The sequence below is a fragment of the Mustela putorius genome, unplaced genomic scaffold (genome assembly GCF_011764305.1).
Source record: "Mustela putorius furo isolate JIRA1106 unplaced genomic scaffold, ASM1176430v1.1 tig00000129_pilon_pilon_pilon, whole genome shotgun sequence".
NCBI lineage: Eukaryota > Metazoa > Chordata > Mammalia > Carnivora > Mustelidae > Mustela > Mustela putorius.
This window is the reverse complement of record NW_025421290.1, coordinates 39,129,662-39,142,242: the sequence shown is the minus strand read 5'-3', so window position 1 is coordinate 39,142,242 and position 12,581 is coordinate 39,129,662. Positions and strand designations below refer to the sequence as shown.

At 36.7% G+C, this 12,581-nt stretch overlaps 1 protein-coding gene across 9 annotated transcripts in view; it reads left to right on the top strand.

Annotated features, from left to right (window-relative positions):
• LIN52 (lin-52 DREAM MuvB core complex component) overlaps positions 1–12,581 on the top strand; it is a 140,484-nt gene that overhangs the window by 14,111 nt on the left and 113,792 nt on the right. For 7 of the 9 annotated variants that reach the window (XM_004739280.3, XM_004739282.3, XM_013058687.2 and 4 more), the window contains one exon: positions 395–478. In XM_004739280.3, coding sequence (XP_004739337.1) covers positions 395–478 — 84 coding nt within the window. Of the gene's footprint in view, positions 1–394; positions 479–4,257; positions 5,548–12,581 lie in introns of those variants that run through there. The other 2 variants (XM_045072402.1, XM_004739284.3) reach the window with 2 other exon arrangements.

Below are 12,581 nucleotides of genomic sequence, written 5' to 3'. Positions count from 1 at the left end.
CCCCTCCTCCAGCCATGGAGAAATTAAGTCTCAAGGGCATCTCAGGTTCGTTGTTGTAATGTTCCAAATGGACATTTATATAACATCCCATTAGTGTGTATTTTCTAAGGAAACTTTAAATTTTTAATAAGGGATCATACAATTATGTTCCATATGAACTGACCTGTGCCTTAAACATAAGTTCATCTGAAGCATTTTGCAACAGTAGGAAAAATTCACTGGTGTGTTTGTGTATAAGGGGAAGAATTGGATGAGAAGAGATACGGATCCATTTTCTACTTACTAGGTAAGAATTAAGCTCGAAAATCTTTATAGCAAGGATTTCCAGCCTGAATGGATTGTTAACTAGAGAAAATAGAAAGATACGGTTTTGAAATAAATGATTCTATTTCAGAACTGGGGAGCCTCACCACAGCTAATTTGATGGAGAAGGTACGAGGCCTACAGAACTTGGCCTATCAGCTGGGGCTGGATGAGTGTGAGTACCCCCATCACATTTTTTCAGGGTTGCATGTTGTGTATTTCATGATGAGTGCTAGCTATAATTCCGAAAGTGTCTTTACTAGGCGTCGTGAAGGTAAGAAGTCACCGTAATCTAGAGTTCCTTTTATGATGTAGTATACTAGAATAATTTCTGAGTGTACTCAGTAACAAGTTATTTTTCTCTCTACAGTGAAAGTATATTGGAAACCCTTTCAGTTGAAAGCGATAGAATGTCAAGTCAAAGTAGCTTAAGCAAAAGAGGGACCTTATGAATTCACATAAATCAAAATTTCAGGAGTAGAAATAACTTTGAAGGTATTTAGATGTTTGACTTTTGATGATGTCATTGAGATGTGCTCTTGTTTTGGGTTTTGTTTTGCGTTCCAGGCTCTTGGATTAGTCTTATTCTTTGAACTAGCACAGGGGGAGAGGGGCAAAAGGAGCTTCAGTTTATGTGTCTTTAAATCTGATAATCCCAAAATGAAGAATGTCTTGTCTGAACACTCCAAGAGAAAGGTCCTGGGGAGGACTCACACTGTACCATCTTGACTCAGATACCTATCTTAGAACCAGTACTTCAGCCAGTTAGCATGGAGAACCCTGGTGGACCAAGCCTGGGTCCAGGATGCAGATACAGATTAGAGGGGTTAGTCTGATTCAAGCCCATGGAATGGGAGGGAGGATTGGTTCCCCAATGGAAGGGCCATATAGCAGACCAAGAACATAGTCTGCTGTCACGACTAAAATTTTAAAACTTCTCATTTATTACTGTCTGCTCTCCATTCTTTTAGTGTACATTTGTTTCATTGATAGATTATATTTCTTTCTATGCTGTATTCATTATAAAATTGGGAAAGGAATTGTAGCAATTCTCACTTTGTAATTGAAAGAGGAACTCAGCATAAATACAGTGGTTAGAACTTTGTTGTCAGTGGGTACTTCTGACACCTTCCTGAATCCACAGTTGTGAGATGCTATAGTAGCTTGTAATTTTCTTCAAACATGCAAGTTTTGCGCTGATTAGAACAATCCCAAAAACAGTTTTATAAATTGTTATAGAGTATTTGTTCAGATTGTTTGTCTAAATTACTGCCAAATTCAATATTTCACTCTAAAATTTCATTTAAAACTTCAAATTTTTTTCTAATAGTCTGTCACTTTTTTAGACCTCTTTATCTTTTTTTATTTCCCTCATTGTCATTAATAGTTGGCTTTCTTTTACCAAAAAATGTTTTTTGGGCACCTGGGTGGCTCAGTTGGTTAAGTGACTGCCTTCGGCTCGGGTCATGATCCTGGAGTCCCGGGATTGAGTCCTGCATTGGGCTCCCTGTTCAGCAGGGAGTCTGCTTCTCCCTCTGACCCTCTCCCCTCTCATGTTCTCTCTCTTACTCTCTCTCTCTCTCAAGGAAATAGAATCTTAAAAAAAATGTTTTTTAATCACTTCATGAATCAAGGAGCAAGAAACAACAGACCACGGGTGCTAGGTGGTCTGCTAGGTTCACCCATTGTTAGCTAACTCTCCTCTGTGTAAACTGGTCATTTATTTCTTGAGATTAAAATTTATGTGTTGGCAAAATTAATACTGACCATGTATGTCATGGACTTCCAGTATTTATAATGAAAAGGCAAATCTGTGGTTATTAAATTAATGAATGCTAGGTTGGTATAATATAAAAGTTGATTCTATTACTAGCTCTGGATAGTAAATGGTGTAATAATAATACTACCACTTTATCTCTCTGTGTCGATTTTTTAAATGAAATAAGTTTTATGCTCATATCAAGAAGGTGCTATATTGCCAAATGTGTTTATCAACAGTATTGTCTCTAGTTAGTTGTAGTTGAAATTGCCATGTTTCCTCGGATTAGTATTTCTTTTTTTGCTTTCCTACTGAGAAAGATAAAATTTGCCCCCATTTTTTATTATGGAGAATTTTAAACATATACCAAAGTAGAGAGAATAGAATAATGACCTTATAGGACCATGACCCAGCTTTAATAGTTAGCATATGGGCCAATCAGTTTCACTTATACAGCCTCCCATAATTATTTTATATATTTATTTTTAAAGATTTATTTATTTATTTGACAGTTCACAAGTAGGCGGGGGGGGGGCGGTGGGTAAGCAGGCTCCCGGCCAAGCAGAGAGCCCGATGTGGGCCTCGATCCCAGGACCCTGAGACCATGACCTGAGCTGAAGGTAGAGGCTTAACCCACTGAGCCACCCAGGTACCCCAAGGCACCCCTGTTTTAAAGCAAATCTTAGTTATTATCTTATCTCATCGCCCAATAACTCCATACATATTTCCAAAAGACAAGATCTGTCTTCTTCCTTCACCTTTTTAAATATAACCACAATGCCATTATTATGCCTAAATTTTTTTTTAAAAGATGTTATTATTTATTTGACAGAGTGACAGAAAGTGAGGGAACACAAGCTGTGGAAGTGAGAGAGGGAGAAGTAGGCTTCCCACTGAGCAGGGAGCCTAATGTGGAGCTCCATCCCAGAACACCAGGATCATGACCCCAGCCAGAGGCAGATGCTTAATGACTGAGCCACCCAGGGGCCCCATGCCTAAAAGTTTTTAACAAGCTTGTGTAATATCTTCAAATAGCTAATCAGGATTCAGATTCCTCTGGTTGATTTAGAATTGTCTTTATACAGTTGGTTTATTAGAATCAGGTCCTAAATAAGGTTTATACACTGTATTTGATTGATATGTCTCTTAAGTCTATCTTCATCTCTCATAGTTCAACCCCCCTTTTATTTTCCCTTGCTATTTATTGAACCTAGTTATTCTGTAGAATTTTATACATTGTGGATTTTGTTGTTCACATTCTTATGGTAGTGCTTAATATGTTCATTTATCCCTTTTTATTTCCTGGTTGTTAGATCTTGTAGCTTTCACAGATACAAGTTGAGTCTATTTTTATTTTGGCTGTTTCCTGAATGGAATTGTATATATCCATCAGAAAGTACATCATGTCTGCCTCTCTCTCTTTGTGATATTAAAATTAATTAGTTGATGAAGGTATTGTTAGCCTGATTATTCATTATAAAATTCTCCATCAGCCTTACACAAGAGTTTTAGCAGCTTTTGGTAACTGCCTAGATCCCCTATTTTATTATAGTTTGCCAGATGGTAATATTCTAATTCTGTCATTTTTTGTTATTAGCTAGAATTTTTCTATAAAAGATTTTATCTTATCAACTATTTATTTTACCTTGAAAGCTCTTACTACAGGATAAATGAGTCTTTCTTTTTATCATTTTTTAGAATAAAGAGTTCCCCTAAACATCAGTAAAGTTTATTTTAGTAGCTTTCCACAGAGTCAGAAACTTGGTGTGGTTTTAGTTTTTAATCCACACAATTAAAAATATTATTACCATTCAGTGTTTGTATTTCTGAAACTTAAGACATTGTAGGTGGGGATTTGCAGTCACTTAACTCGGCCACCTTAAGTACTGAACCAAAATTCTGTAACAGAAATGCTCATTTCTGACATATGAGTCCCATGAGCACAGCTAAGATCTTTCAGAATTATTTTCTGGTTCAAAATTCAGCCTTATTTCAATTTCTGTAGCAAAGCTTTGTAACTTACTGTCATTTTTCCCTTATTGCAACAAATTAACTGACATATAGAAAATAGTTTTAGCTAATAGAATTGGAAAGATTTATATTGATATGTATTGGACTTCTTGGGTACAGTCTCTCTTTGTTTTGTTGTATATGGTGTATTTGCATAAAAACAAGATCTTTTTTTGTCCTTACAGATTATTCATCTACTCTAGGGGTTGACATTTACTTGACACCCTAATCTGGTGTTTCGATGTCTCAATCCTCTTTCCTGCATTAATTGAGAGGATGACATGGATGAAAAATAAGCAATAGGAACTGATGAATCCCCAAGGACCAGTGATCCTGTTTTCATGCAAATATCTGCACTGATAAAGATGATGGAAAGAAAAAAAATGCAAAAAATATTTGTCCTCAAAACATGATTGTTTGTCACTTCCCTAGAGCATTGTTATATGTTAGTATAGAAATAATGTGTATCTTCTAGGGCTGTTAGTAACTAGATTGTGTCTTTTGGAAAATGAACTATGCCCTTTGATTTGGTACATGATTATATCTCAGATAACCCTTGTGGGATTTTGGAGTGCAGTAATTTTTTGTATAGGTGTTTATAGCTTGTCGTGACTGGGGTCCCTTGGCTTGATTTGAGCAGTTAACTAATATGAAATTGCCATGAAGTACATAGAAATATGGAAAATTGTAAATTGCCTTACCATATAAACAATTTTATTTTCATTGCTTCTTTCTGAGTGCAGTGTCCTTTCTGTTTTGCTGGAACTGTTGTAGACCAGTCTCCCTCCCTTTCAACCACTCCATTCCAGGCTGTCAGTGTAATTTTTCTAAAGTATCATTTGCTTCTTTTGTCCTTTGCTTGTAAGTCATTATGAGTACTTTATTGACCATGCGATCAAATTCATATTCTAACATGGCATTCAAAATCCTCTTCACTCTGGCCCTAGCTTAATGACCGCATTTCTTCCTTACTTCTCCCCTACCAAAACACCGTGTACGGTTCACATTTGAAATACTCACTCTTCATGTTAACACTTGGCTGTCTTCCTAATTCTATCCATGCTATTCCTTTTTCTAAAAGAGCTCTCCCTGACCTATTTCTAATATTAGAACTTCTATTCATCCTTCACTGTTTAGTCCTAGATTTACCTCTTTCATCAGCCTTTCCTTTTCATTCCTTATCTGGAAAGTGAACCCTTCTGGCCTCCCAAATTGCTCCTAGAGCAGTTCATTTGTTTCATTTGTATGGCACTTTTACCATTCTGGGAGATTTTGGTACATGTCTTATCCTTTGATTGATTGTAACTCTTTCTGGTAAAAAATCATACTTTGTTCTGTCTTTCTAATCCATAGAGTACCTGGCATGTAGAAAATGCACAAGCGTGTATTTGCTGATTGAATGAATGGTCGACTGCTCATGACTTCGGGTGAAATGATAGAATTTTTCTAATAAAATCCATTGACTTAAAACTGAAGAGGTGAAAGTTTCTGGAAATTGTTCTTTTTCTGGGTAGTTGGTGTTTTATTGATGAAAAGTAAAATTTGCAGGTCTTGTAGCGTCTGCAAGTTTTCCTCTAGTGGTTGGGTGATCGACCACACATAGTAAAAATAGGGTGAAGCCTGTTGATGATGGTTTTATTTTGTCTTCTACTTGAATCTTATTCCATCATTGTTATGGCCTGGACATGATCCTGATTTAGTCTTTTCAGTCATCCATTCGTTGGGTGCTTTATTCCTAAGACCAGTGAAATTGGGGGTGCCTGGCTGGCTCAGTTGAAGGAACATGTGACTCTTGATCTCGGGGTTTAAATTTGAGGCCCATGTTGGGTATAGAGATTACTTTAAAATCTTAAAAAAAAAAAAAAAAAAAGGAAAAAGCAGTGGAACTATTATTGTGAATCCTATAGAACACTGATTCTCAACACTTTTTACCCTTTAAAAAAATGTTTTCCCTCTTGTCTCTGAGGGCTAGAAACCACGTAGATGAGCTAATTAATGGCTATACTCAAGATTTTTTTTTTAAAGATTGTAAATATTTATTTGACAGAGAGAGAAAGATCACAAGTAGGCAGAGAGGCAGACAGAGAGGGCGGCAAGCAGGCTTCCCGCTGAGCAGAGGGCCCAATGCAGGGCTTGATCCCAGGAACCCAAGATCATGACCCAAGCCAAAGGCAGAGGCTAACTCACTGAGCCACCCAGGGGCTTCTACATTCAAGATATTTTTAAATAGAATGTGAAAATTGGGAAAGCAGAGGATCATGCCATTTGAAATTAAAGCTAAGCTTGGGACTCTAATGCACTTGTTCTTTTTTCTTTTTCTCCTTCTTTTTTTTTTTTTTAATAGCAGCTTTGTTGAGATATAATTCACACACCCTACAATTCACCTACTTATAGTGTGCAGTTTGGTGACTTTTAATATATTTAGAGTTGTACAGCTATCATTACAATTGTAGAACATTTTTATCTCCCCCAAAAGAAACACTGTACTATTCCCTATCTGAAAAGTGGAAAGTACCCAAGCATTCATTCCTTATTTGCCTCCTAGGCCCACACACCTAGGCCACCGCTAATCTGCTTTCTCTCTTCATGAATTTTCCTATTCCTCTTTTTTTTTTTTTTTAAGATTTTATTTATTTATTTGACAGAGAGAGACACAGCAAGAGAGGGAACACAAGCAAGGGAGTGGGAGACAGAGAAGCAGGCTTCCCGCTCAGCAGAGAGCCCAATTTGGGGCTCGATCCCAGGACCCTGGGATCATGACCAGAGCCTAAGACAGAGGCTTAATGACTGAGCCATGCAGGCGCCCTGAATTGACCTATTCTTGACATTTCATATTAATGGAATCATACAGTATGTGGTCTTTGTGACTGTTGTTTTTTTTTGCGTGTGTGTAACATGTTTTCCATATTTACGTTGTAGCATGTACTTAATTTCTTTTAATGGCCAAATAATATTCCCTTGTATAGCTATATTCACCAGTTATCCACACTGTACTTATCCCCCAGGTAATGGACATTTGTATCTTTTCTATGTGGCTAGTGTGAATAATGTTGCTATAAACATTTATTTACAAGTTTTTGTTTGGTTTACCTTTCTGTTCTCTTGGGCTTTTAACTAGAAGTAGAATTCCTGGGTCATACGATAATTCTACATCTGATTCCTTTGAGGAACTGCCTTCTCTTCCATACTGGCTGCACCATTTTACATTCCCACCAACAGTGTATGAGGATTCCAGTTTCTCCGTATTCTTGCCGGTAGTTGTTCTGTTTTCAAAAAGTTATCATTCATCCTAGTGGATGTGAAGTGGTATCTCATTTTTTACATTTACATTTGACTAATAACTAATGATATCGAGCCTGTTTGTATATCTTGTTTGTTGTTGTATATCTTGTAAGTTGTATATCTTCTTTGCAGAACTGTTTGTTTAGGTCCTTTGCCCATTTTTAAATTGGGTTATTTGTATATTTATTATTGAGTTTTAAGGGTTCTTTAGATAGTCTAGAAACAGGTCATTTATTATATATCTGCTTTGCAGAAGTTTTCTCCCATTTTCGTGGGTTGTCTTTTTACTTTCTTGATGATGTCCTTTGAAGCATAAAATTTTAAGTCCTATTTATCAGACGAGATCGGGCGCGTTCAGGGTGGTATGGCCGTAGACAAGTCCTATTTATCTGTTTTTGTTGTTGTTGCTTGTATTTCGGTTTCATACCTAGGAAACCATTGCCTAATCCAATGTCCCAAAGATTTATGCCTGTGTTTTCTTCTAAGAGTTTTATAGTTTTAGCTCTTACATTTATGTCTTTGATCCATTTTAAGTTAATTTTTGTACATGGTATAAGGTAAGGATACAAATTAATTGTTTCGTATGTGGATAGCCAGTTGTTTCAAACATTATTTGTTGAAAAGACTATTATTTTCCTATTGATTGTCTTGGCATTCTTGTTAAAAATCAATTGACCATAAATGCAAGGGTTTTTTCCTGGACTCTCAGATCTGCTTCATTGATTTGTATATCTGTCCTTAATGGCACTACACTATTGTTTTGATTACTGTAGTTCTGTAGTAAGTTTTGAAATTGCGATGTGTGAGTTTTCCAACTTTGTTCTTTTTCAAGATTGTTTTGGCTACTCTGGGTTTCTTGAATTTCCGAAGAAATTTTAACTTGTCAATTGTTGCAAAGAAGTCAGCTGGGATTTTGGTAGAGATTGCATTGAATCTGTAGATTCAGTTTGGGGAGTATTCCCATCTTACTAATATTAAAATGATTCATGAATGTAGTATGTCTTCTATTTACTTAGGCCTTTAATTTCTTTCAGGAACTCGTTTTGTGGTTTTCAAAGTATAAGTATTACATTTTGTTTGTTAAATCAGTTCTTTAAGTATTTTATTTTCTGATGTTATAAATGGCATTGTCTTCTTAATATCATTTTCAGTTTGTTCGTTGGTGCTTTATTTTTTTTGAGTTTTTATTTAAATTCCAGTTAGTTAATATACAGTATAATATTAGTTTCAGGTGTGGAATTTAGTGGCTCATCATTTATGCACAGTACCCGGTGCTCATCACAGCTGCCTCCTTAAATCCCCATCACCTGTTTAGCCCACCTCCCCTCCAGTAACCATCAGCTGGTACTCTATAGTTAAGAGTCTGTTTCTTGATTTGCCTCTTTTTTCTGCCCTATGTTCATTTGTTTCTTAAGCTTATTAGTGCTTTAGAGAAATGCAGTTGACCTTTGAATAAAGGGACTTGAGGTGCCAAATCTCTGCACAGCTGAAGATCTGTTTATAACTTGTGACTTCCCAAAGCTTAACTAGCCTACTTAATAGCTTACTGTTGACATGAAGCCTTACTTATGAACAGTTGATTAACTCATATTTTTATGCTATATGTAGTATATACTGTATTCTATAATAAAGTAACCAGAGAAAAGAAAATGTTAAGAAAACCATAAGGAAGGGAAAATATATTTGTAGTACTGTGTTTATCAAAAACAAATCTGCATGTAAGTGGACCTGCGTGGTTTAAACCATGTTGTTCAAGGGTCAACTCTACAATTAACTTTTGTATGTTGATCTTCTATCCTGCAACATCACTGAACCCATTTATTAGTTCTAATAGAGTTTTAGTAGGTTACTAAAGATTTTTTATATACAGCAGTGCTTGGATGGCTCAGTCAGTTAAGCGTCTGATTCTTGATACCAGTTTAGGTCTTGATCTCAGGGTTATGGGTTCAAGCCCCACGTTGGGTTCCACACTGGGCACGGAGCTTACTTAAAAAAAAAAAAAAAAAAAAGGTTTTCTATATACAGAATCCTGTCATCTGCAAATAGAGATAGTTTTACTTCTTTATTTCCAATCTGGATGCTTTTTATTTCATTGTCTTGCTTAATTGCCCTGACTAAAAATTCTAGTACAGGGTTAAATAAAAGTGGCAAAAGTGGACATCCTTGTCTTCTTCCTGACTTTAGGGAAAAAAATTAAGTGTGATGTTAGTTGTGGGTTTTTTGTAGATGTTCTTTGTGAGTCTGAGGAAATTTTACCTTTTCTGTTGAGTGTTTTTATCATGAAGAGGTATTGAATTTGATGCATTTGTTCTTGATTATGCTTTATCTTCTACTACAAAATAAATTAAAATCTCAATTTATACTCATTTACTTGGTCTGGATTGAAATTTACGTAGTAGTATAAAGAAATAGGTTAGGGGCACCTGGGTTCCCAGGGTCCTGTAATCGAGCCTGGTGTTGGACACCTTACTCAGCAGGGAGCCTGCTTCTCCCTCTCCCTCTGCCTGCTACTCTGCCTGCTTGTGCTCTCTCTCTGTGTGAAATAAATCAAATTTTTAAAAAAGAAAAGATAGACTAAGCATTTACTAATGTAAATAATTTCACAATGAGCATACTACTCTCTAAGAATAGCTTTATGAAATTTAGCTTGTTTTTGATACAGGTTTTTTTTTTTTTATTAATTTGTAGTCTAATCCTGTATATTCTTTAGACGTTTCACTGGGACTGTTATTTGGCTAAATTTAATCACTTACATAGTTTTTAAAAGCAACATTGTATTGTAAAAAGATTGAGATGACCCCATTCCTGCTATTTCATTCTGTCAGTGATGAAGCTGTCTGTACCAGAAACCGTTTGGTACAGTTTTCTTAGGAGGTGGTACCAAAGGAAAACTTGCAAGTTAGCCTGTGGTATAGTAGATTTCTCTACCCTCCAGGCATATAATTTTTTGGAAAAAAAAAAAAGACCATTTATATCTAGAAATTATTTCCTTTCTAGATAAAATTCTAAAGAACAGATAACTCTGGTCTTTAGATTTTTTATTTTAATTTATGAAGGAAGAGGAGAAGAGAAAATGTGGGACTCTTAAAGCCTCGATATTCTTCTCTGTGGCCTGACAGCAGAGATATTTGTCTGGCTTACTTTATAAGGCCTGTTCAGTCTCTATAATAGGAGTTAAATTAACTGCCTCTGATTGATTGAGGAGGAAAATCGTCTATCCTTTAACCTCTAGATGGCAGCATGAGTCTTATTGTACTACCAGCTTTGCTTCTGCCCTCTCTCTCCAACTGGGTTTCTGATTTAGGTAAGACATTCTTGTGACTTTACCAGACTATTTACCTAATTTGCTTGATTTTTTAGATTTTTGTTTTTCCTTTTCATCTCCCCAGTTTTTAAAACCCTTTTCAAAGCAATATGTATTTCTGATGCTCAGAGTTCTTTAATTTCTCTATTGTCAGAAGTAACATTTTGCTTTTGATTAAAGAGATTGGTAGAAAAGATTCTAAAAATGTGGTAGTTTAATTCAATAGTTGCTGTATGTGGATATAAGCCCCCTCAGAATGGGCTCAGTTTTCAGCCTACCTTGTTCTGTCCTTTCATTCTGCAGGTTACTGTGTGAGATCAGACACTGCTGTCTTAAGTTAAGGCAGGAATGTTGGCTAAAATTGATGAAAGAAACTTGAACTCATTAGTCGTTCTTCAAGAAGAATCTAATTGTTTTAAAATAAAACTTGCAAATATTTAGCCATTTTGAGTGATGAGATAATAGGAAAAGAAAGACGTATTCAGTTCAGCAACTGTTTGAGTGCTGACCTCCTGCAAGGCTCTGCAGAGGATATGAAGATGAATAAGACATAATTACTGCCTTGTGCAGATTAAAATTTAGTAGGAAAGGGAGATAAGACAATTAAGTAAATGATTCTTAATAGAAGGTAGAGGAGATAAGCTCCATAAGAGTACAAGGACCTGTGGGGTAGGGAAGAAGAGGGTAATTACATTAGATTACTATAGGAATGGCAGGTATGTGTCATTTTGTATACCAACATGGATTGATTAGTTAGGATTGTCTAGGGCCATTGAATTGAGGATTTTGAGAAGGAGCCTGGATTCAGAGAAGGCAGTCAGTGTTACCTGCTATGGGCAAAAGGAAGGGGTGTGGTAGCATTTGCTATTTCTGGATCATGGAAAATAGACCTTAAAGAACACATAGGAGCGTATTAGGTGGGAGAGGGAAGGCACCATATTCCAGGTGGAGTGAATATTCAGAGCAGAACAGAGTTGGAAGGGATAGCTGTGCTCAAGGAGTGGTGGGAGTGATCACGAATCTGGTTCTTAACCAACTGAGCCACCCAGGCGTCCCACGAATCTGGTTCTTAAGGAGCCCAGGTGACATCCAGGTCATAAGAACTAAGACAAGGAAGGAGACAGGGACAGGACTAAGGAGAGCCTTGAATTCTACGAAGTAAGGAGTTAGGCTTAAAGGTAATGGAGGCAAGTGAAATCGTTTTTAAAAAGATATTTCAGAGGCATCTGGGCAGTTCAGTTAATTAAGCCTCTGCCTTTGACTCCGGTCATGATCTTGGGGTCCTGGGATCGAGTCCCATATCAGGGCTCCCTGCTCAGCAGGGAGTCTGCTTCTCCCTCTCCTTCTGCTCCTCCACCCTACTCACGTCTCTCTGTCTCTGTCTCTCTCTCGCTCAAATAAATAAATGAACTCTTTAAAAAAATATAAGGTATTTTAACGGCTCTAACATTATCTATGTGTTCACTATAGATGGTTTATAGAGACACTTACTTTAAGAGACTTTACCGTAAATCTGTTACTGTAAAGATAAAGTAAAAACTGTATAGCCTTACCACTAAGAAACAACATTGAATGTGTTTTTTGCCCCACTCTTTTCCCTTTGTGTATGGATGTTGTGTTTACGTTTCTGCTTGTGTCCCTACATATGCACAAACATGCTTTTTAACATAACCGAGACTATAGTATATATATATACATAGTTTTAGCCTGGGCATTTTTTTCATTTATCTATCTTAAGCCCTTTTCTGTGTCACTAAAAATTCTACCATTGAAGATTTCTGAGTAGGGAAGTCACACCATTAGCAGGCATTGGTGCATAGGATAGAATGGAATGGTAGAGCCAGGAGGCTGGAAGCCATTATGGGAGTCCAGCAAGAAGAGGTGAGGGCTTGAATGAATGGCGGCAGTGAGAATGGGAGGAGG